The sequence below is a fragment of the Hippocampus guttulatus genome, chromosome 10 (assembly GCF_054856545.1).
Source record: "Hippocampus guttulatus isolate MCC_2025c chromosome 10, RoL_Hgut_1.0, whole genome shotgun sequence".
In the NCBI taxonomy this organism is placed as follows: Eukaryota; Metazoa; Chordata; class Actinopteri; order Syngnathiformes; family Syngnathidae; genus Hippocampus; species Hippocampus guttulatus.
Genome location: NC_141270.1, coordinates 4,157,336 through 4,183,774, shown reverse-complemented (window position 1 = coordinate 4,183,774; position 26,439 = coordinate 4,157,336). Strand labels below are relative to the sequence as shown.

Sequence of the window (26,439 nt, the reverse complement as noted above, 5' to 3'; positions counted from 1 at the left end):
CATTACTGTTGCGCCATCACATTTCTCACAGCTTTACTGGAAGAAGCGTTGCCATGGTAGCAACGGGAAACTGAAGATTTTCATCCCTTCGGATTTTTTTTATAAGCTCACTCAACGCCATGCTTGGTCTGTCTTGTTATTTCCCGTCCCCTGGCGTCGCTCGGTCTTTTGAAATGCCTCATCTCAAAACACCTCCACCTCATTAGCAACGAGTCTGTCTCATGAATTGGCCAGAAGCTAATGAGCTTTATTTGTCAACAATCATGAGCAAGTGCGAGTCGAACTCATTCTCTGCCGGCCGCATACTAATAGGGGAAGCGTGTCGATAAATCCGCCACTTACGCTCATTCTTTCTTTTAGCCTCTTTGCTCGTTTTTTGTTTTGTTTTGTTTTGTTTTTTTAATGTGGCTTCGCGTTCCTGAAGTGTAACTAAAGGTCGGTTATACACTGCAACGCAGCGGGTGGCGCATTGTTAAGAGAATAATCGCAACCTCCGATCGCAGCATTGCTAACAGGTGCACGTGCTTCGAAACAAAGGATCTCGTTTCTTTGTTATGGTCAAACTGCCGCGAAGAATAGTAATTCAAAACCAAGGTTAAAACACATTCTGCTACTCTTACTGTTTCCTTTTCTTTAAAAATATCGATTTTGAATGTGGTTGACCCGTGGACGTCATTAGCTTGCTAACAATGGCTCTCATTTCTTTCAATCGCGCCCCCCTACCCCCGTTATGTTGCAAATGTCCCATTACTTTTGCTCCCTGCCCCCAAAAAATTAGGGAGTCGTATTGTATGTAAAAACAGATGTAATTCCTGCACCGTTTTCAAATTAAAGCTATATTTAGCTTTTTACTTCTCCAACTATCACTTTTCGAAAAAAGTGACAGCCAACAAATCAAGCAACTTTCACTTATTTAATCGATCCATACACCCTTTTAGTCTACAGTCTGCTCAAAGATTGAGTGTGTTCTCTAAGTTATAGCCCAAGTCAAACTTGTCTCCTTTGAAGAGGAAATATTGCATCGCAATGGAACCCTTCTTTTAAAATAAGTGATAAACAAACGAAATAAAAGACGACAGAGAGTGATCGGTGTACCAGCAGGATGTTTTACGACGTAAACACAAGACATGGAAACTCAAGGCCCTATTCTCTGTGACTGCCGGGAGAAGATCCGTGACACTGAGCAGGCGTCATCCGCACGCGTGCACTTTGCATGTCACCCCTCACAAGACCAATGACAGCGATGATCCTTTGGTTTGGTCCGTACGGAAGGAAGGCTTCCTAAACAGACCAAAGTAGCCGTAAATTCTGGAATTCTGTAAATGTTCATGAATGTGCAGTGTTCCTTTTGAATAAATAAACTGTAAATTGACATTCGAACAACTTTGTTGCCTTGTGAAAATGCCGCTCTTCATGCGTCTTGAAGCCAGAATGGATTTTGTGTAGTTGTTACTTGAATCAAATACGGTTAAAAAAAACCAATAATAATAATTTTCTTGAGCCATGTGAGCTACATTAATACAAATGTGATGAAACTTGCCAAGCGTCTTGGCATTTTTGTCTGCTTTGGCCATTTCCAACTTCAGATCGTTTAATAAATCAATACAGAGTTGGTCAACATTCAGCGAGGACAAGCTAGCTACACATTGTTCAGATGCTTATCTAGCCAGCTAACGGTCGGCTGCCTTGTGATATAATCGTTGCCACCAAGGTCAACACGACACAATAATACTCCCCCCCACCAAAAAAAAGTTGTTAATTAATTATGCTGTCACTGATTAAAATTGTATAATATAGTGCCACTCTCAGGCATTAGCAGCTAGTTGCTAGCAGCTAGCTGCTATTGGTGAGTGCCCGGTAGGCACATACCATTGATGCTAACAGCCCGACGCAGGCACAGTTCCTACGAATCAAACAACAAAACAGGCACACGCAAATTCAGTGACTTTTGGGGGGGGGGGGGGGGGGGGGGGTAGCTTTAGTCTAATAGTCTCCAATAACCTTTACTTTTAAAAGAACAAAGGGTGAGTCATGAAAAAAAAAGTAGTCATTTATTCCTTCCTATGCATAACAGAAACTCATGATTGATGTCTGAATCAATCAGACTCAAAAGTTCTTCCTCAACTTTATTTAGTGATTTAGTCGTGGCAGTCAGTTGAGGTTGGGGGTCTGCTTGCCTGCGTGTACTTCAGGATGTTTATAGAGGCTTCTAACATTCTCTACGGCGTGCAAACATTTTCAGGCAGATCCACGCCAGCTGTTTGGATATTCATGAGTCCAGCGGCGCGTGTGGGAGCTGTCCCGCCATTACGCGGCCTCGTGGACGTATAACTTTTTATCTTAAAGGGCGGATTCCGTCACGGCTTCAAGCCGCTGCCATCTGTGGCAAATGAATATGTTTCTGCACATTCATTAGGAGCATCTTTCGGCTGGAGACCTAAGTCGACATCAGCCGGGCTTGTAAATGTTAATTAATGGGAACACAGGAGAGAGGAAAGGTCAATTTTAGTTAAGACATAAAATGTGCATATGTAACTTGTAATGTTTGCTGACAGATAGATTCAGATATCAAACTGGAGTTGGAATCGCGGACTGGATACATAATTTGGATTGTCTGACATTAACAGTACAGTAAAATGAGAACAGTTTGCAGGATTCATTCCAATATGATGTGATCGCGGAAAAAACTTGGATTTATGTTTACTATTTGCCTATTTTGAAAATGATTTAATACATGATTTTGAAATTTTAATCTGTGATTTCATATGGATTCATTTTGATTCATGGCATATTTTATTGTTGGCTAGTTTTTCCTCTTTGTATCTTAACGTGGATGAGTATGCATACTTTAACATGCTTGTTTAAAAAAAAATTTAAAGAGTCACAATCCATTGCAGTAGTCATCAATCTTTTTGATCAATTTCCTGCAAAGTGATTGGTTGCAAAGATAAAAGCGGCATGACTCATTCGCACGTGGGCCCGATAAAAATCCAGTGATTAACTGCCCTTTGAAACATTATATACACATTTATTCGGCCACTTCTCGTTAAAAAAAATGAGAACACCAACCGGCAGCATTAACTTCTGCAATGTGGGCTCTTTCCATTTTTCATGTTTATTTTATTTATTTATTTTTTTAAAATCATTTGGAACAGCAATGGGGCATTTTACGTTCGGGGCTGATGGTAAATAACTATAATTTGACATTTTGGTCAACAAATAATCATGTGCTTTGCTTTTCTTTTTTTTTCTTTTTTATTGCGATGTTATTTTGTTTGAACCTTCCATTCAGTGGAAGCGAACCTGTCATACATCTGACGGTCAGTTTGCTGCTGACAAATTTTTCAAAAAAGATCAAGCACCTGCGAAATCCTCATCTCGGTAACCGGCGACACTTTTATCTTTCATGTCCATTGTGGACCAATCAGATCCTCGATTGTAAGACGCAGACAAATACTTTTTCTCTTCTTCCTTGCGCGCTGAAGAAAACGATGGGTCGGTTCTGATAAAACTGCTGCTATGGCAACAGGCACGCTCCATCGTCGCAGCTGCCGTTTGGCGACAGGCTCTCGTGATTTTTCTAAATCATCATTCAAATGGGAAAAATTGTAAGACTCCGGATAATCCCCCCCTGCCCCCCCCCCCGTATCCCTCCCGAGGGAGCATCTAATCCTTTACAATACATTCTTATGAGATCAAGTGATCCGTGTAAATGAGCCAATACAAAGCCTGAGTGGAAACATGAAACACACTGAAACTTTTTTTTTTTTTTGTACTGTTTGTGTCGAAACGACTGATTGGACACACGAGTGTTAAAAGTTATCCGTGTCGTGCTGCGCATACATTTGTTGGAAGTGATTAATGTGAACAGCCTGTAGGCACGGCGTTGACGGTGACTGATGGCGGAGTACAAACGCGATGATGTTCATCATGGTCCGAGGGGGGTGAATAATAACTTCTTTTCCCCCCCCCCCTCCCCATTGTTACCTTGTTTTAAAAATGAAACCCCGAAGCGAGAAGAGACACGATGATAAATGTGTTTGAATTTCTTACCTCTGATAAAAAAATATATAAAAAATAGGTTTTTATCTGTGTTTTAAGACAGGCTAACAGCTTGTATGTCACCGTTGTGACATTTCAAAACCGATGAGCTTTTTCTTTTTCTTTTCTGTAGTGCTTATCATCGCTGTAAAACCTCGACTGGGGGCATGCAAACATTCATCCTCCTGCTCAGGTCTACATTGCAGACATCATTTTATGAGCTTGAAATCCAATGCACACTCCACTCACAATCCAAAGGAGATTCAAATGCGGAATTCTGGACTCCGAGCATTGGCTCGCATTCCAAATCACAATTTGTTACTTATGTTGAAAGTAACAAATGACTGAATCCAAATCGAATTATTCCTCCTAGTACTACTCCGAAATGTCCAACAAATGAAAAACGCTACGATGAGTTGGAAAGAAAAAAACTCCTGAACTAGAAAGTGAGTAAGCTGCCATCTTTTGGCTGCTGCTTCTTCCTCCACATGTTTTCCTTTTTTAGTTGAAAATGGCTTACTTTAACCAGCGTCCCTTAACTCATTCAGTACTAGCCAATTCTGGACAAAGTCTGAAAAGACGGTTAAAAACGTCTTTGGGAGTGAATGAGTTAATATAACATGGCCAAAGGTAAAACCCTGGTTGTTTTTTTCCCCCGTCTGTGCCATAAATCCTCGCTGACTACACCTTTATGCAATGTTACTCTTTGCATGATTTTGGAATGTGGGAGGGAGCCCGAGCAACTGCAGAAAACACCGTAAAGCACGCGGAGGACTTGTAAATGCCCGATGACATGATTCGAACCCAAAACCTCAGAGACGGACTCGATAACCACTCAATCACCGTGCTGCCATATCATTTTTTTTCACACAAGAAAAAAACAAAACAAAACGCTTCGTTCATGTTTGAATGCGAAATTGTTTTTCCGTGAAACCTCTCTCGCATTATTCAGTCAATTTTCACATTTTAATAGAAACGATTCATATCACCTCTTCATTGTCTTCGGATGCAATGATGCTCATATGCGGGAATTACAATGGAACCAAAGATCCAATTAAAGCGCTTTACTGGGCAATGGCATGCCCCCCCCCCCACACACACACCCCATCCACCCAAGCATAATTTTCATTCCCACTCCATTGATCAAAATGAATTCCTTTGTACTTTCCCGTATTAACACAGCAGCCCCCTCGCCCCTCCCATCCGAGACCCTCAGTGACCCATCGATCGGAACCCTCACAGGCGCTAAAAGGAAAGGCACCGTGTCCCCCTGTGAAAAGTGCAATGGGAAGAGTCGGAGGCTCACTACCCCCCCAAGCCCCCCCCCCCAACCTCCATATGGACCCCTGTTGCCATAGCAGCGGGAGCGCAGAAGGAGCTGTCGCGTCAGCTTGGCTGGTCAGCGCGTTGGATCGAGACATTTGAAAGGGGTCAGCAAGGAGCTCGCATCAAGTGGACGCCATCACACCTCTTTGGCCTCAGGAAGCACCCAACCCCCACCCGACCGGCCCTCATGCATTTATTCATATTTTCGCAGAGGCCACGCATCGATTTCCAGTAAAGGGACAAAGTAGTTTGAGTTGTGTTTTTCCGTAGAGAGGGAAAGGCAAAGCAACGGTGCCCGGGGAGTACGCTACGAGAGGCGCCATCGATTCATCCACTGTATTCATACTTTGTCGCACAAGCGCCGTTTCTGAGAAGTGCTTCTCATCTGTGTTGCATGGAGTTGAGAGCCTTGCGCAATTTCTTGAAAAGACTCCGATTTACTAAACAGATGGCTTCATTGCTTTCCCTGACCGCGACGAGGTTACATGCTTGAAATCTGGAGAAAAAAAAAACAATGACAAACTCGACTAACTCCGTGTGTACGTCATAGATCCAATTCAGCGCACACCATGAAAATACTTTGCAATCAAACGGGCGCAAAGCTGCGCTAAACTCAACCATATTTAAGATCTGTGGCCATCAACTTACGTATCCCACCGGGCATCCTCCGCTTATTTATGATCTTGTCTAGGAACCATAAAAGTTGCTCAACTGAGAGCCCAATAATGGCGAAGGAAAGGAAATCGCTACAATAACTATAAATTGCTTTGTAAATCCAGTCCGTTTAGAGTACCTTATACAATCCCATCAAAACAGTCTTACACATGACCAAAGGGAAGGATAAACATGATCTATTTCCGTTTGTCGAGTTAAAATATTCATCCAGGAGGGCGAAGGCAGGATTTGATTAATAATGATGATCTAAGTGGAAAGAAATCCCTGGTTTTGGTGCGATCCGATCCCACGGGTTCCAATTATAAAGTTATTCTCACACACGCGGCCTGCATTGATTGATTAAGGTGCCAAGGCATTACGCTGTCCTTCCACGGCAGCGCAGCAATTACACAGCCGTGAAAGTGTCGTCATCCAGTCTATTCTGGGTGTTTGGTCGAAGCCGTCGAACCTTATTTCACCGCGGTTGGATTTATTATCCCGAATCCAGGAGCGCATTTCCAGCCATTTCCCTCCACCTTGTTTCCTGCTTCCCATAAACACATATTCCTCATCCTGACACACTCTTATAACACACTTGTTCTCGGCCATCTGTCCTCACTCCGCATTCCCTTCGCTAAATATTCAAACGGCGCGTCTGTCGGACCACCTTCTCGCCATCCTGCATGATGGGGCGCTGGAACCGGCTAGAGCAGTGGGGTTGCTTCCAAAAGGGAGTCTCACACAAAAAAAAAAAAAGAAGAGGAAAAACTTGTGGATCAGAGATGTCATCACATCCGAGCCAACGACGCCCAATTGTGATTTTACGGTCGCCAAAAAAAAAAAAAAAAAAAAAAAAAAAAAAAAAAAATCCAGACATCCCTTTTCTCCCGCGTTTGTCCTCATTGGGGAAGCGGGAAGCTGTCGCAGCTGATTTTGGGTACACCCTAGATTGGTTGCCAGCCAATCGCAAAGCTAATAATGACAAACATTCACACTCACATTCACACCCATGGACAATTTGGAGTAGTGATTCTAAAAGTGTGGTGCCTGAAAGCGACACTAAAATATACATTTAAAAACGTATTCAAATCTAACATATGAGTTCACTGAGCGCCATTGACGTGAAAGGTCGTCAAAGGGAAGCCTAGCAAAGAGCACCAGCCAATTTTCATCAACTGTTTGTTTTCTTTTATGGTAAGCGATTTTTAAAAAATGAAATATGGCCACTCAGAATGTGGCCGTGCAGGGCAGCAGTTACATCTTCCTGCACTAGACCTACTCGAGTAACCTATATACTCTGGTCCTTATACTCATGGACTATTTTTTTTTTGGACTCAGTTCATCTCTCCGACTCCCTGTTGCTTTCATCTCCTCTCTGTCCAGGGGCTCAGCACAGTAAGCTCCTAATTTGCCATTCAAACAGCTCAGTGGGAGTGAGTGACACATGCAAATGTTATCATTGGCCGACAGGGTGGATGGAAGTGCGGCTGATTAACTCCCTTCCTTGCGACAAATGCACGACATTGGCTGGATTAACACTGCGGGGCCAATACATGCCCGTATCCGTACCTATATCTCAGCCTTTTTTTTTTTTTTTTTTACCCATTTGGAAGAGGTCTGATTCTGATCTGAAGATAACCATTCCATGTGTGTGTGTGGGGGGGGGGGGGGGGGGGGGTAGTGACAATGCCATGACTCGCATCCCAACTGTGCCGATGGAGAGAATTGTGTCGCCGGAATTGTGTCACTTGAACCTTGCGGTGTGAATACGGCTTTGATCTACTAAAGGTACCTGTAGTTCAAAAAATATGTTCAAAGTGTCTGTTATGGACTTTAGTGGATTTGTTGAGCGCTATTGTCTGCCTCCCCATTGCTTTTTATGTTAGATGTCAAACTACAAGGACATAATTGTACATCAACAGCACAGTGGATGCTGTGGGGTTTTTTTGCTTATTTTTTTTTTAACATTCCAGACTCACTTTTGACAGTGGCAGTCCTGGTGCAGTTGTAAAGAATGGCCAGCTCCCCAAACACCTTCCCGGGCCCCATGGTACACAGCTTCAGACTCTCCTTCGTCACCTCCACCTTCCCATCTGCAAAAACATGAGAGGGCACAGAGAGAAGCGGCCGTGAAGCACACTGCTGTTTTGAATTGCACATTTCAGTCCAGGTGTGCTGAACTAAAAAAATAAAATAAAATAAAGAGCGGCAAAGTCTGACCAATGGAACCGACCGTGTGGGTGTGTGGGTGTGGGTGTAATACGTGTGTGCGTGTGTGTGTAGTTGGTATTTCATTTTCGAGGGCATCCAGCCAGAAGGCTCTTGGCTCACTGAACTAGAAAAAAGAAGATTATTTTGTGGTGTGGGACTTCCAGTGTGGGCTGCCGCTAAGCTCCTACGAAGTCAAAAAAAGCTGGCTGCAATACCAAAGAGACAGACACCAAACTGCTCCATAGTGGTTGACTGACACTGTCGCAGAGGTAATCATTTAGCAGGATATTATACTCGTTGCAGTTCGCAGTCGAGTAGAACTGCAGTACAAAGGCTGAAAGCTGTTTCGAATAAAAGCACAACGATACACATGTAGTGGTGCCTTGATACGCCAGATAAAGCGTTAGCATTACATTAAGCTAGCAGGTTTTAAAGGCAAATTTCCTTGGTTGTTTTAAGCACACAATGCGTAATTCCCTTTTTTATGTTTAGCTTGACGGTAAACTTGTTGTGAAGTGATCTGACTTGACTTCACAGCTAATGTAGAGCATCTCAAATGTTTGCTAGCAAGTCAAATCAACGGCTAAGTCGGGCCGGTCGCTCGTATCTCAAGGCACCGCCGCATTATTAAATGAATACCTTTTTGTATTCGATCTCAAATGTGACGTCACGGTGAGAACTTCTGGGATTAACGCGTATTCTTTGTGTAAAAACTGAGATGCTGTGTTGGGCAGTCGAGACTACATTTCAATGCATGTTTAATGAACACCGCCAGAGAACATAATTCAAGGACGTAATATGGTCACGCATCAGAAATGAGTCAAAGTCCGCGCGTTGTGTTACAGGTTGTATCGGATTTGGATAATAATAAAATGGAAAAAATCAATATCACTTTTTTGCATAGTGCAAGATGCTTCACAACTAGCTTGGGTACGAAGCCTGATGGTGGGATCTTTGTGTTTCTTAGCAATCAGCTGAAAGCAATTTTTTTCCCAGCCAAAATTCCGCCCTCAAAAGGACTATCAAGAGCCAGGACAATGCCCGTGAAGAAAAATAATGCCACAATGCCCGGACATGAGTGTGAAATTTCACACTCGCCACTCACTTGTTCGCCCCAGTAATTGTTTATGTCCGACAAGAACTTTATTCGTCACATTATCTGGTTGCCCGATGCTGTGGAAGCGCTCACACACTTGCTTCAATGTCCTTCATTTCTTCGCAGGGTTCTCAAGAAAAGTCAAAAGGCGGATCAATCTGCTGTTTTCTCTTCCGGCTTTGATATTGATGCCGTTTTAAAAGAGGCTGACGAGAGGGTTTACTCCTTTCAATTTTCTTCAACCTTCAACACTCGAGGGAACGTCTTTCTATGTCAAAGACAGAACACGGCTGAACTATTTCAACCGGCATGAGGTCCCCAGTCCAATTCCAGTTCTTCTTTCAACTCGTACGCAATATCATTGGGAAACATGACTGGAGTCAAAAGATCACAGCAGTGTATATTTTGGAGCCCAACGCCAATTAGCGCCATTGGTAATTAGCCTTTTGCAACTTGAACTTTAATGAGCAAGTAAATGCAAGAAGCCCACGATAACATAAAATTAACACTTGCCTGAGCAATTAGCATAAGTTAACGTTGAGTATTCTTCTTCGGTCCACTCATCTTTTGACAGTCATCGGCGAGCGAGTGCTTATTAAAGTAATATACTCCAATTACCGAGGAGCCTCCACGCCGAAACCTCGCGAAGAATCACTTGAGACACACAAATTTCCCCTGCCTTTTTAGACTTTTGTGGAAACGCGGCGAACCGGCGGGGACTTAAAACGAGCGCAATGATTCACAAAGCGCAAACTTGAAGAAAACATTTTTTGGAAAGCTGTGTGGGGAAAGAGTTTTGATTGCTTGTTCTTCTTAGAACAACTAAAGGGGGGGAAAAAACGGGAGCATTTTCCACGTCTGCGTGTGCGTCCTTCCATGGTGCAGTGCGGAGAGGCAGTCGTCACCTCTTTGAATGTGTCAACATATTTTGGTCGAGCACTCCGCTCGCTGTTTTGATTGCAGTCATTTGCCTTCTATTTTGTGTCCAAGTCAAGGAAAAGAAAAAAAATTAAATAAATCCGGCCATGTAGCAACAGGTTTATATGCTATAAAAACCTTTCAATGCCGCTCTTGTTAATCTTATATGAGCTTGACTATTCACTGAAGGAGTGTCAATAGAAAACCATCAACACAACGCGCAACCCAATATATCTTCATTACAGCCACGTAGAGCCAAATGCAAGGCAACAAGATATATATATATATATATATATATATATATATATATATAAAATCAGTGACTAAAGGTCACAGATTTTTTTTTTCTTTTTCATTTTTACAATGTTACAATCAAAGTTAAGTTTTATCATGACAGTATGAGCAAGTAAATATGTCAGATCAAAAAAAAGACTGCCTTTATTTTATATCCATCCATCCATTTTCCGAACCGCTTGATCCTCACTAGGGTTGCGGGGGGTGCTGGAGCCTATCTCCGCCGTCTCCGGGCAGTAGGCGGGGGACACCCTGAATCAGTTGCCAGCCAATCGCAGGGCACACAGAGACGAACAACCATCCACGCCCACACTCACACCTAGGGACAATTTAGAGCATCCAATCAGCCTGCCATGCATGTTTTTGGAATGTGGGAGGAAACCAGAGCACGCGGAGAAAACCCACGCAGGCCCGGGGAGAACATGCAAACTCCACACAGGGAGGCCGGAGCTGGAATCGAACCCGGTACCTCCGCACTGGGAAGCCGACGTGCTAACCACTGGACTACCGGGCCGCCCTTATTTTATATTATATACATTAAAATTTTTGATTTATGTTAAGTGAAGTCGAGAAAGGCTGTCTATTTTATTTTATTTTTTAAATGTATCCTTAAACATGACCGTTAGAAATGCCCTTCCAATAAAGTATTGGCAAGAAAAAAAAACTGTTGTCATTTTTATGTTCCGTGAGGTTGTCAGCGCCTACCGAAAGTAACAAATTAAGTAACTTTTAATCACACTTATTTACTTTAAAAAATATCAGGTAATCGGTAATCTGACACCGTAACTTTTAACATCAGGTCGTCATTAATGTAACTTCGTTTAAAATAATCAGTAAATTAACTAAGTTACTTTTTAAATCAAGTAGTCGATAAAGTAACTAAGTTAGTTTAAAAATCAGGTAATCAGTAAAATAAGTTACTTTTTTTAAATCGAGTCATCAGTAAAGTAACTAAGTTACTTTTAAAATCCAGTAATGAGTAAGAGAAGTTACTTTTTAAATCAAGGAATCTGTAATTAGGTTACTTTTAAAATCAAGTAGGCAGCCCGGTAGTCCAGTGGTTAGCACGTCGGCTTCACAGTGCAGAGGTACCGGGTTCGATTCCAGCTCCGGCCTCCCTGTGTGGAGTTTGCATGTTCTCCCCGGGCCTGCGTGGGTTTTCTCCGGGTGCTCCGGTTTCCTCCCACATTCCAAAAACATGCATGGCAGGCTGATTGGATGCTCTAAATTGTCCCTAGGTGTGGGTGTGGGCGTGGATGGTTGTTCGTCTCTGTGTGCCCTGCGATTGGCTGGCAACTGATTCAGGGTGTCCCCCGCCTACTGCCCGGAGACGGCTGGGATAGGCTCCAGCACCCCCCGCGACCCTGGTGAGGATCAAGCGGTTCGGAAAATGGATGGATGGATAAAATCAAGTAATCGGTCAAGTAACTCAACTAATTTTTACACACTCAGATCCACAATTATGGAAGTTCGTGATCTGCCTTGGGCTCCCTCTCAACACGTTGGAGTCAAGCGTTCGTTTGATGACGTCACACACCGTTTCTTTCAGGAGATACTGAAAGCATTCATGCGTCCTCCCCCCTTGTGAGCAAGTGGCCAACGCTATTTCGCAGAAAATATCAAGAAAACCCATTGTGAGGTTTAAATTTTGGAGGTCAGCCTATGAGAATCGATTGAGCTCGAAGCATGTGAGAGACTCGCCGCTGTTTGTGCCCAAAGGGAACAGAGAAGAGTTTGGTCAGGTGATGAATAGAAATTGGAAAATTAGCTTTCACGCTTCAACCTAATGGAAATGGGCAGGAAAATAAAACAAAAGCTCTTGTCGGAACATCCAAACGCTGCGATAAATGAGGCAGAGTTGTTGGGCAGCTGCTGCATTTGCTCTCGAGGATAACCGACGTTACGCATCAAACTCATTTTCGATCACTTAGTCATTGGTTCCGTTGTATGGAACAAACTACGAAATTAATGAATTATTAAACGGGGATTAATGGGCTGTCATGACTTGATATGCTGAAGTTTGTAAATCAAAATCTACATGAAGATCAATCCAAACAGACCAATCGCGATCGATTTCAACGACCTGGACGATTTAAAACATTCACAAGGTTTGCTACGGGTCATTCAAAGCTACATACCAAATTCCATCCAAATCCAGATTTCCAAATGCTTCGGATCAGGATTTTTGGAATCAAACTGACCATCACAACATTTGAACATTTCCAGAAACACGCAAAAAATACTACTACTAATAATAATAATGCATCCTCTCATAACACAGCAGAGGGCAAACGAATCCAAACGATTCAATGATTTGTCTTCCATCAGGGTTTCAGTCTGTCAAGTGAAATGATGGATGGCATGAGAGCATTGTTGTGTTTTGTCTCGAAGGAAAAATGATTGATGTCCTTCCCAAGATCTGGGAGTTTAAGCATCAAGATTAGTTTAATAGGGCTCTCAAAGACATGACCGCGGGGACAAAAGAAACATGAGCCGGCTGCTGCCGTTCAGCTTTTCATGGCTTTTCAACCTATTGGCTTTACTGCCCGGCATGCGAACATGGTCGCTTAGCGCTCTTGCCGGATTGAACGGCTCCTTTATAAAACGCCGTTGTTTTCAACAGACGGGATTGATTTGACACCTTCCGGCCAATTTGTTGGCAGATTTAATCATGTAAGACGCTACGAGCTCAGGTTTTGTGTTGAAATGGTCAACAAATTGACTCCGTACACTCCCAGAGAGAAATGGAGTAATCGGGCCTTTCGTAACGTAAAAGACGTACACTCAAACAGACAACTACTCTGTGTGCTCTGCGCAGCCATTATGAAACGCAGATCATACCGAAAGCATAGTTAACTCCTGACTAAACGAAGGAAGAAGGAGACAAGCAAGACGTCTAAGGATATTTAGCCCCTTGTGGATGTGAGCCCACGAGGTTCGTGTGCCTTTTGGTTGAATCAATTGTCTTCCTAACTTTTGTCTTTCATTTATTTTTTTTTGTAATGCCATTTGTATTTACATGTTTCGTTTCCGTTTTTTGTCAACGGTTCTCATGGGTTTGTTACAGCCGCAGCGGTTGTGAAGGCCTTATATAAATAAAGCTGTGTTGTATTGTATTGTATTGTATTGTATTCCCTTTAGCGCACCTCCATCTAGTGGATGCATAGCGCAAACGCAGCCACTATTGTAGCTTCTATTCTATGCGCCTTAAAATGTGGTGCGCCTTATATACGAAAACAGTTTTAAAAGAGGCCCTTCGTTGAAGGTGCGCCTGATACTCCGAAGCGCCTTATAGTGCAGAAAATACGGTCATTTAAAAGGGCTTCTATTACACCACTTTTGATGTCAGTGTCAAGTAAACAATTGAGGAGGGTGTTGATCGGACATGACGAGGAAACATTTGTCACTGTTTGCTTTAACAGGAATGGATCGCCAGCATCGTCGGATAAGTGTCGACCTTTTGAAAAGGACATGGCACACACACACACACACACACACACACAGACGCACACGCACACACACACACAGACACAAGAGTGTATTTATCAACCCGGACTTGGCTTTTGGATCCATGCGAGGATAAACGCCAGCATATTTTCACATTGTCATGCACAAAACTAATAATTTCCTGTGTGGAAGCAGGCCATTAATTATTGAACTCAGTGGTGTGTGCCAGTTTGGACATCGCTGGAATGTTTGTAGTGAATGGCCGCATTGAATTTGATGAATGCGGCTCTTCTAAAAAGAACAAGTTCATTAAATGCGGGCGGGATTGGCTCTCATTACTATGGATTTTTTTTTTTGTTTTGTTTTTGGGGTGCATTTCATAATGCCTGTTTTATGACAGCGGTAGGTGCAGAAGCTTCCAGCTCACCTCTTGTCGGAAAGAGTTATTCAAATCCTATGCAAATAGCACCACGGGGAAAATAAACACCTCCACTGGGCAGCACATCTGACGGGCGAGTAAGCGCGCAGCCGTGGACGTGCGGTCAAAACTCAAATACGGAGCGCGTTCGTGGAAAATCGAGACGCGGAATTAAAAACGCATACAATTCTGCATGCGTAATGACTGTCACTAGATGTGTGTTTTTCTCCCCCCCCCCCCCCCACGCTGGATGCGTCTCAGCATGCCATCTTTCAAGCCCACCCTGAGGGACGTTGGCTTTTGTCGTTGGCGGATCATTTGAATGCACACGGCATTGCGTGCCACATTGCGGGATGTCGGGAAAGCACCGTCACTCCTGTCTCAAGATCACATGAGATTCTGGAGGCCTTCCAGAGACCCGCTGTCTTTTGGGTTGACTTTATCTCTCACTGGTGCTAAAAATATCTGGCATTAGAAGCAACATGAGTGACTGCTTGCTCCTTTTCTGAGCTGCATCGTTTGGATGGCACTTAAAAGAAACAAGGCCCGTGATGGTGTGGGGTCTTTTTTTGGGGGGGGACAAGATTGCAGTTTTTTTGCGTACAAGTTTTAATGAGGCGATTTACTGTTTTTGATGAGCCAATATGTAAGAACCTATTAAAATAGGGTGATATAGTTTTGACATTGGAGACATGAGTGGAGGGCGTTCCCTCCAGAGGCCCACCTGCCGCTGATCTAGCTCATTACGCAGCTGCCTTTATCAACCCAGCCATGCTGACAAATGATTGTCGGATTATTTCAGCCTTGCTCACGACTCCTGTCTCCAAGTGCCTGATTATTCTCGACATTCAAGACTTTTTGCCTCTTTGCTTCTTGCCACATTTTTGTCTTTGTATTTGAGCGACCAGCAATTCACGTTGATCTTGTTCCTTGCCTTTTTCAAGTGTTTTTATTTTGTTGTTTTGTCTCTTGTTGTACTTTGCAGCTCCTGCGTTTGGTAAACACCGGCAAAATTTTTTTGTTTACGATCTTATCCTTGTCTGCATTTTGGAGATCCACTCCTATCTGGATTATTATGGAGATTTAACACAAGGTGCTAGTATTCCATGCAACATCTTACAATATACAATACAATACCTGTTTATTTACATACAACAGCTACAGATATAATTTGTACCCCACTTTAGCTAGCGGATTGCTCCCGAAAGGATTCAACATCCAAATGAGGAGTGGGAAAAGCACATTAAATTCATCCTGAATGGTTCACACCGAGGCCGTAACATTGAATGGTCAGAATGTGTTTTCCCTTCCCCTGATCTTTTGCGATGGCGGGGCTCGGGAACATCAAGTAACAGGATGCCGGGGAATTAAAATCCCACGGAGGATAACGGAGTGCACATGCTGAAATGTCATCCCGCTGGACCTTTTGTCGCCACCCGGATGAGCCGATGCGATCCCAATCGAGTGGAGTCACAAAGAAGGCGATAACGTATCATATTCCAACGTTGTTGTCTTGTTTTGTTTTTTGTCCCGGTGATGAATGAGCCGTTGCCGTTGGCTTACGATACGTGGGTGACACAAGGCACCTGAAGTTTGTGACGTCACAGAAACCTCTTCAATCGCCTTCTTTGTGACAGTTTGAAGGGTTTGCTGAAATGAGCCGAAAAACATTCGGAATCTATTTTGGGCAGACATGGAATCTATTCAGCAGAGGCTGAAAAGGCTTCTTAGAAATCACCATCTGCTGTCTTTGATAGATGAAAGACGATGATCAAAATTGTTGTTTAGTCCCACGTATGAAAGTAAGTGCTTCTTTTAAAAAAAATAAAAAAAATAAAAAACAATGTCTCTTTCTCCAGCAGGAAAAAAAAAATCCCAGGATTGATTGTTTTCACCTTGACCGAAAAGAAAATGACGGAATCTCAAAACGTAACCAAAATGGGGTGGAGAAAAATACCATTTTCAAGCAGTAGGTAAGAAAAAAAAGTTTGTTTTATTTGCTCGATTGCTCAAACACAATAATCGACTTTTTAGAGGCCGGGAAAAATTGAACGATAAATCGATTGTTAAGGATCTGGCCGAGGCAAAATGAGGCAAATGCACTGTGAACAACATCCAGGCAGACCTGCTGGCATGGAAACCGGAGTTCAGAACATTCAAGATTTATTTATAGGGGAAAAAATAAACACCTTCCTTCGAGTCAGTCATTAAATCTCAAACAGGCCCTGAGAAAAGGGACGTAAAAGCAACGCACATTCTGAATAACGGTAAAAGCAGCACAGACGCGGATGCGAGTCAACTGATAAAAAGATGACCCGCGGTTGCCGTGGCAACAAGACGCCGCTACAGATTGTTGCTTTAAGAAACCTCAAACAGCCCCAAGAATCAAATCCGTGAAGAGCCATTAGATCCTCCTAAACCCAAACAAACAGATACCAAGATATTTATAGCCGCATCGGCTCCGGCAAAATGATTCTCTTACGAAGGAGCCGCTGAGTGAAAACTTTTTGAGGCTAATTTATGACACAAAGCAACATTTTATGATTTCAAATTCCTTCTGATCGAAGAAGTGCCATATTCCTCGAGTTATGGGTTGGGGACAGACTGAAGTGTTTCGTGAGCACAAACACACACATACAAAAAAAAAAAAAAGAGAGCAAGGGAATTATGCGATATTAATGAGCTGAGAAGAAACCAGTGCTGGAAATGACAAGAATACTGCCGGTTGTTGTTTCTCGCTTTATGTGGGCGAAGGGAATAAAAGCCGGAGGAGGATGCGGAGTTGCAAAAGCAGAGCGAGAGGGACAAGACAATGTGCAAATGAAGAAGAGAATCAAAATCCGGATCACTCGCACCCTTGCCACTTTCATGTACCAATAATGATAACCTGTGACCGCTGTCCCTCAAAAGGGTTAAAGGACCAATGTCGTGTGCAAAAGTCCGAGGGCCTGATCATCATTGATTTTTTTTTTCAGGCCAATGCTGCCCCTGATATTTGATGGAATAAAATTCCAATAACCCATTAATCGACCGACTAGGTCCAAAAAATGGATCATGAATAGAATAACTTCTTTCTCGGGCCCTTTAATGCTCGCAACAACACTACAGCAAATCAAAAACATAAAACCCCGAAAAGCTCATCACAACAGCAAATAAAAAAAAAAACACCAAAAGAAAACACAAAACAGCAAATCAAAATCATTGAACACTCAAAAATTGTCCCTAGGTGTGAGTGTGAGCCCGAATGGTTGTTCGTCTCTGTGTGCCCTGCGATTGGCTGGCAACCGGTTCAGGGTGTCCCTCGCCGACTGCCCGAAGACGGCCGGGATAGGCTCCAGCACGCCCGCGACCCTTGCAAGGATAGAGCGGATCAGAAAATGGATTAATATTGAGTTTGGTTATTTGTTTGATAGGTTTTGCACTTCAGGCCTACCGTACATGCTCCTTTGAAAATTAAACATCAATAAATGGCAACCTTCATTAACTTTCTAAGTTTAAATATGTTGCTGTCTTGTAATACAAAGAAAAGCGCTGTGCTTTGCTATGCTGTGCTAGTAGCTGACTAGGGCATCGCAATATGGCACTGCAGTCCTTCTAAATTAGTGTCATTAGTATGCACATGCAAATTCACGCATTTTCTGGTCAAAGCAAACTTTTGAAGCAGCGAGGAGCCGTAAAAGTAGATAGCGTTGAACTAAATGCCCAAATTGGACAATAACAACCTTCAGCGTTTCCTCATCCAGGAAGTGGTCCGTTCCCAAACTCACGACTCGTGACACTCATAAGACGCCTGCAATGACGCTAACGTGACTGTGAAAAGCGGGAAACGTTCGGCCTGCTCCTTCAATGTCATTCTCGAGCCTCGCATCCGGGCCGATGCAGCTGCTTAGCCCCAATGAAAGCAAGCTGCGGAAATGAAAGCGGCCCGCCATGGCAGCGAGCTCGGCGCGCCGCTCATCTGCATTCTGGTATTGTCTAATTAAGTCCGGTCGGCGTGAAAGAAACAGTACGTGCGTGCGGCGCGCGGTCTCTTAGCCGCTAATTACGCATCGTGAATATGACAATTATTTATTTATTTATTTTTGGGCTTGCGCTCCTGCTCGGGCGATCAATCAGCTTGTCAACACACAGGAGCCGCGACGGGATGCTCAAGAATGGAGGAGGAGCAGGGCTACACCGATTCAGATGTACTAATTGAATGGAAACGCAACGGTGCTCTTGACCGGGGCTCTCCAAACGGCGGGCCGCAGATTGCGGACTGGTGCCATTTGTTGTTGTCTGGCAGGGAGAGACTGAACAAAAAATATTGTAACCCTGCCGTAATTAAAATCGATGGGTACATTTTTTTCACGCTAGTTGCATGCACAATTTATTTGTGTGTGTGTGTGTGTGTGTGTGTGTGTGTGTGTATTCTTGTGCGTGGGGTCCACAGGATGTGAAAGGTGCGCATTTCGCCTGCGGGCGTTTTCTATTTTACAAAAACAAACAGGTCATATATTTTGCTGTGTCCACATTGTTCTCAAATGTAACAGGTAACATGGCAGCCATTGTTTGGCCATTCAGAGGTCATGTCCAAATAATCTGTACCAGTTTTGCAACGGAGTGTCTCCGCATGAAGGCAGTGAAGCTGTCCAAGTGTAAAAATAATGAATGTAAATAATTCAGGTACTTGAGTGCTCAGTTTTTGGTGTCACGTCACAACCGAAGCAACACGAGGCAATAGAGTGGACCGCAGTATTCAACGGTCTCCTGCAAACAAACGGCTGAGTGAACTATTTTATTTATTCATTGCTGCAGGAAGAGTTAATTGCATTCAAGTTCATTTTTGGCCTTATATGGCACACTTCTAGACCACGTTTCCTGAAGACCACCCATCTCGGATTTGATTTCCGCCCCCCCCCATTCAAAAATGCATCCTAAAAGGCAACTCACAATGACATTTGAAAACTAGAAGAAAGTGGCTCTTTAAATGCGTGACAATTTCCCATCAATTAATTAACACAAATATTTCCTGTGGTTACTATGTCGCAACAAAACAGCATAGAAAGGTGAATTATTTGGAGTAAATAAAATAAGATTTTTCGTGCCAATGAAGTGACGTTGGCTGATCTCCCGCTGCGCCCCCGATAATCTCTCAAGGCGCTCGCAGGTGCCGCAGCACAGTGGTTGGAACTCACAGCCCTGAATGTCAGAATTGGGAGTCGTATCAGAAATCCCTGGCTCCAAAGAATGATGCAAAAAGGTGAAAGCGGCCCAGTTGCAGGCACTGCGAGTTGACGCTGGCAAGCGTCAGGAGTCAAAATATTGTCACCGACTTCGTTTTGATTTGGGGCTTTTTGTGATGGAAAACAAAAATCAATCCAAGTATTCGCCAAACGTCGAATGCGCACAAACGATGAAGATAAAAATTTAAATTTTGCATCAATAATCCAAATGGAGAAAATCTCAGATTTTGATTTTTTTTTTTTCCAGAGCTCTCCTCCTTTACTTTGTGCTCAGGCCAAAGCCCTGTCTAATCTAAAAGCATTACACTGCCGAGGAACTATGTCGACATGAGGGGGTGGAGCTCCTTGACAAACACTGCTTTGCCGTGGCGATTTTCACTTTCCTCAGCAGAGCTCAATCACTGCATTTAGGTTTTTTGCTCAGAATCTTCAAGCTATATTTCTGTAAACACAAACACATTCCCACTTACAGACTCAGGCAGACACACACACACACACACACACACACAAAAAAGGAAATGTGTATTGCGCTATGGTGAAGGTGCTTGGTGGCGGTAATCAAAGTTCAAAAAGAGATCAAACAGAGAAGCTTTAACTGAACTCAATAAGAAGTGTGAAGGGAGAGGAATTGAAAAGAAAGCCTTACAGTATCTCAGTGTCACTCTTGATTCCGTTGACTTAACCAGATTGAAAAGTCCCTCTCAGGCAAACACTTTCCCAGCAAATTTCAAGTCGACATGCAGGCGACACAGACCCTTTCTTGGTGTTTTGCAGCTTTGAGAGGCATATAAGGTAGCATAAATTTTTTAACATGAAGGCAAAGATTGCTTGATGGGACGGCGTACTATTCAAAGGGGATATATTATGGAAAGTTGACTTTTTAATCACTTCCATATAAATAGTTGGGTATCTGGAGTGCCCGTCCACCCATAAAATGTGAAGTTTAACAACCAGGTAAATCCTTCGTCAGCTGCCTATTTCTGAAAATGTGTGTGTGAGCGAGCTGGTCTGAATTTTGATGGCTATTAATGTAACAGAGGAGCTAATTTGCATAATACTGTCCTCACACCGAGTACTTCCCCATGTGTTGGCAGCTCAGACGAGAAAAGATCAGCCATTTCCAAGTGACACTTAAAGACCAGTTGTCACGATCACGAAAATTCACACACAAAACAACAGAATTAAACATTGTACCGAAACATCAACAATTTCAATCCGTTGAGCAAACGTCCGCTAGCTTAATGCTAATAAACAGTGCGAGGCTAACAGAAATCTTACAGTAATCGTAAACCTCCAAACAACTACAACAATGAAAACATTTCACAAGCAAGAGGACAGCTGGGACCTTTTTTTGAGTTGTGAAACAAAAAAAACTATCATGTCCCCTTTAAGCATCCTAAAAAGAATAAACCGCATCGGGCACACACCATTTATCATGCCTCAAGTTGAAGAACTCTCAAAAGGTATCAGAGCTCGGGGATCGTTACTAATTACGTCTTTCACGGCGCGGTGCATTCATCGGCCTCTCAGGAGCTAAAAATGGGCATCCCGCCTGACACAAAGGCCACCTTGGCCTTTATCTATCAGGAGAAAATGAGGGACAAACAAATACCGAAGGATAGTAGGATGGAAATGAGCCGAGATGGCTGGACGGAGGACGATGAAGAAAAAAGAAAAAGAAAGACAAGACGATGAGTGAGTGTGGGGCGCGAGTGACAAGAGGACAGATTGAGGTCAACCCGGGTAGAAAATGTGAGGCGGAGTGAAATGGAGGGAAATGTGTCTGTCTCCCGGAGTTTGAGAAGTTGGAATTAAAAAACAAAGTACCTGTGAGAGTGTGTGTGGGTGTAAAGTGACAAGAACATAGCGTGGCAAAGTGAAAAAGCAATTTGTTCATGCCCAATTTTGGCCAGCTAGTTTTGCATTCAAATATTAGCATGGAGGTAAATGCACCGAGTATGCGAAAAATCTACAACACTGAACTACAGTAAATCGACTGAATTGAATGATTTTCTTTTTACGTTTTACGACCTTATTGCCCAAATTGTTTCAAGTTTAGAAAACAGAGCTACTTCTCCAAACTTGTTAGTTAGCTACTGCTTGGCTTGATGGTGTTGCTAGCTTAAAGGCTAATACCAACAGCTTATTTATCCTAGCTGGCTAGTTTGTCCTGAGTCAATATTGTTGCTTGCTTCGAGGCTACCATCAGCACCAGCTCACCGAGAAATTGCCAAGTATCATTTTTATTACTTTTATGAACTCAAATGTTTATTACCATTTTAAAGAAATGAGGAACTACAGTCTCGAATAGTAAATGACATCTACATGGCTTTTTTCATGACTGAAATTGACATCAACAATGCAGTCGCGTAAGGAAGGAAGGGAGCACTTGAGCAAGTGTTTACCTTCGTGTAACCCCCCCACACCCCCAAATCGTTATTTCAAATTCAGGAGGCAAAGGGTTCGTTGTCCTGGGTGCAAGCAAGCAAGTAACGATTAGCACTAATATCGCCATTCCACTCACACCATAAACAGCGCTCGGCTTAACTGCAGTGTATCTCCAACAAGTAAAAATATCTTTCAGACCTTGTAGACGGTCACACCAGAGGAACGCGTGAAGAACTGGATCGCTGAAAAGACAACAACCCAAAAAGAAGGAATCGCCAAAGCAATTGAAATGATTCGGCTGGGGAAAGTTGGAAAATAATGAGATTGGCTACGCTGCAACATGGGCGCCGGCAAAAAGTGCTTAATGTCACTCGAACACTAATTGGTGTTCCTGTTTTTTTTTTCTTCCTTCGGCATTTTGAAATTAAGTCTCTAAACCAGTCATTGCCTTACCACTGTGTTGCGGCACATTTGTGTGCTGTGAGTGATCATCAGGAGCGCTGCGGGAAATGATCCAATTTCACCTAATTGAAAGCGAAAGCGATTATTTACTTACAGCAGAATCAAATAAGGTGTAGTTGTTCATCTATCGATGCCGGCGATATATAGCGACAGACCGAACAGTTCAATGCTCTTCCACGTCAAGGCAGAACCTTTTGCAAAAATACGGGATTAGCTTTGTGTTAAAAAAAAGAAATCAATTAGGCCCTCATCCCACATTGAGCGAGTACATTTGTGCCAATTGACGAGAGATGATCATTATTTCAGTCAACCTTTTTGTTTGGGGGCGGGGGGGGGTGCTGGTTTGGTGCATGAAAAAAAAAAATCTGCCAGAGGTTGCCCAACCCTGCTCTCAACTGCATGAATTTTTCAAGGCGAAATATTGCATCAGCACAGTCGGTCAAGCGGAGAAGCAAAACAGAATCACTTCACTTCACGCAGAGCTGGAAGTGAAGTAAGAATTCCACGTGTGCTTTATTGAATAACAACCTTTTGATTGAATAACTCGCAGCCTTTGTTTCTTTGCCCAGACGGTGCCTTCGCTTTGACCAGCAATTGAAGTGGACTCGCACGGCAGCCTTGATGGCAAACCTTTGGTTGCTGTTTATTTTTTTCTTATTATTATTATTATGGGCAGCACGGTGGAAGTGGTGAGCAGGACGGCCTCACAGTGCAAGGCGCAGGGTTCGATTCCGGCTCCGGCATTCCTGTGTGGAGTTTGCATATTCACCTGCGTGGCTTTTCTCCGGGTATTCCGGTTTACTCCCATATTCCAAAAACATGCATGGCAGATTAATGGAACACTCTAAATTGTCCCTAAGTGTGAGTGTGAGCGCGGATGGTTGTTCGTCTCTGTGTGCCCTGCGATTGGCTGGCAACCGATTCAGGGTGTCCCCCGCCTACTGCCCGAAGACAGCTGAGATAGGCTCCAGCACACCCCGCGACCCTCGTGAGGATACGCGGATGATATCATCATGGTCCCACTACATGTCAAGTAACGTCAGGACTCAACATCGCAACGGATTTGACAACTTAATCCCACGTAGCTGAAGCGGCGTTTCCCAGCGAGCGTCAAAGCAAGAGCGCGTCAGTCTTACTCGGCATTGGAGAAGCTTTCCCCAAACTGCGACGGCAATACTTTTAATGTCTGCTTCGCTTAAGTTGCCAGGCAACTATGACAGCGCAGTGGCTTTGGGTGTGCGCGCACTTGTCTTTCTGCAATCCCAAGCATTTGCTATTTTCATACTGCTTATCAGCACGCGAAGAGATGAGGGAAATCAGAAGGGGGCAGGGTGGGGGGGAATCCTTATCATTAGTGCATGAACAGAGTGATAATAACGCCGGAGTGCCGGTTGTGGTGCGAACCAGAGGTGCCCCTTCTAATTAGCTTCACACATTGCGTCCTTTTCACATGCGTGACACGCAGTCACACTCTAGTGCCGCCGCTGATTGCGTCTATCGTGCCAGATTACAGAGGGTCCGACTGAAAAACATTCAGGAAGGGGGGGGGGGGGTCAAATTTTAAACTCTTTTTTTAAGACCACCTCAATCAAATCAAGATCATCCATCCATTCATCCATCCATTTTCTGATGCATGCTGGAGCCTATCCCAGCCGTCTTCGGCAGTAGGCAGGGGACACCCTGAACCGGTTGCCAGCCAATCGCAGGGCACAAGGAGACGAAAAACCATTTGCGTTCACACTCGCATCTAGGGACAATTTTTAAGTGTTCAATCAGCCTGCCATGCATGTTATTGGAATGTGGGAGGAAACCGGAGTACCCGGAGAAAACCCACGCAGGCCCGGGGAGGATATGCAAACCCCACACAGGAAGGCCGGAGCTGAGATTGAACCCGGTACCTCTGCACTGTGAGGTCGACGCACTAACCACTGTACCACCGGTGTTCCCCAAACTCAAGACCAATACAGCACTTTTTTTTCTAGTTGACTTTGGGCGAGAAGTTGCCTACACTTTGTACTTACTAGTCACCAATAAGTTGTGGTGCACGATAAACAAACAAGCATTCCCGATCACAACCTACGGACAATTATGAGACTTCTGATGAACCCGAGCCCTCGAGTACCCAGAAAAAACCCACGCCAAGACTCGAGCCAAGATTGTAACCCAGAACCTCAAAACTTTCCCACTCAACCACTCGTCTCAACTCGTTTCACTTTTCTGGCTCATTTGGGTACGTCTGTACTTTTTAAACAAGCGTCTGTATGGCAATAAAGAAGCTTCTGGGACATCGATGTTTAACTTTGGTTTTATCTACTCCTGCCATTGTCCCATGACTGCTAGCACAAAACGAGATTTTGGGGCTCAGCTTTTTTGGGTGTTTCTGGTCAAACTCGACCAAAAAAAAAAAGCTCAGGGGCAGAGTTCTCAAAATGACAACAAGTTTGAAGCCAGCCATCCTCTCGCCCTTGCCTGGAATTATAATTCTGATTGTAGGGCGTCAGTGAGACAAAAAGACGCCTGATGAGCGCTTCGAGCCATAACAGATAAATTTCCACGTCTGCTTTTTAGCCCGGAGGCTGGAGAGCAAGGTGACAGATGCGATAAGGTGCGGGAAGACGGCAACAGCAATGATCCCGTGACAAAATAGAGAGATGGCAACAAGTGCCGACAGACGCGTGGGATTTGGAAATCCCAGGTGTTGTTTGAACTTGATGAAAGACGCGCACAATCACGTCGACCAGCCGCTTGAGCGCGGCGGTAAGAAAGAGCAATGGAACTCCACTCTGAGTACAAGTGGGGAGGAGGTAAACACGGATAACGATTGTTATTCGCGGGTATTTCCCCGGGAACCGCACGCCTTCGGTCATCCATTTTGAAAGAGCTGTGCGAGAAAATTTCAAGTCACGTCACAAAAGATATATTTCAAACCCCAACGACGAGACTTCCCCTTCAACACGGGCCAGACGGTTAACCAAGTACAAAGAGATCCTGCAACCTTAGCTTAGCAAACAACTATTCACTGATGGTGTATCGCTACACCATCAGCGACTTGCTAGGAATTAATTTTCTGACTGATGTTTGATTTTCTTGCCTTCCAGTCCTGGAACATTTCTGATGTACCTCAAAGAATGTCGAGAGACCGGAAAGCGCTGATGCCGTTTTTGCATAGCTGATTAAGATTTCAAAAGGCCTTCAGAAATTGCACTCTTTTTGGTCCGGAGAAAAATGAAATATTTTGGTTTTTAGGGCCATCTTTGATCTTTGAGAGAACTGTCAAATATGTGACGCTTTGTCTGTTAAAATTTGGGAATATTTACAGTGCATTCAACTTGATCCAAAACTAATTCAGACATCCAAAAAAAAATTCTGTAAAAATGAAAATGTTTCAGCTGCTTTCTGCGTAATTGTAGGAAGCCACTTTTTCGAAAATGCCATCTCCAGAGTTGGGGAAGCCTCCACGAAAAGGGAGCCCCCCCCCCACCACTCCCCACGTGTGCTTGACACTTAAGAATTTCTTTCTCCTCCCTGCGCTTGCGTCAGTCTCGCCATGACGTGAGCCCAATCACAGCCGAGAATGCGCCGCTTTAAGCGGCCTTGCCTGCCACCAAGCCCCAGTCAGAGCTGTGGTTCTTATTTCGACCCCCCCCCCCCCGTCTCTTCCTCTCCCTACCTTCTTTCACCTGCAATGCATCGGCCTGATCAAATCGCAGAACAAGGCGCTTTAAGCGGCCTCACCAGTGGCCGAGCCTTGATCAAAGTGTTGGTTCTTTCTTTTTTTTTTTTTTTTCTCCAAAGTGGAGTCAATAAACGGCAAGCAAACCAATGATTGCAAGGTATCAAATTATTCCAAATCAGTTTTCAAAAATAAGTGATTTATGTCTCCCCCCCCCCACGCCTGTAAGTCCTGGAATTCTTCTGACGGACCTTCTCGAGATTTCACCGAACCTCATACCGGTAGG

The 26,439-nt window shown here is 43.8% G+C and overlaps 1 protein-coding gene across 2 annotated transcripts in view; it reads right to left on the bottom strand.

Moving 5' to 3' along the window:
• LOC147198956 (cGMP-dependent protein kinase 1) overlaps nucleotides 1-26,439 on the bottom strand; it is an 86,033-nt gene that overhangs the window by 39,960 nt on the left and 19,634 nt on the right. For both annotated transcript variants that reach the window (XM_086121757.1, XM_086121756.1), the window contains exon 3: nucleotides 8,001-8,114. In XM_086121757.1, coding sequence (XP_085977883.1) covers nucleotides 8,001-8,114 — 114 coding nt within the window. The remainder of the gene's footprint in view (nucleotides 1-8,000; nucleotides 8,115-26,439) is intronic.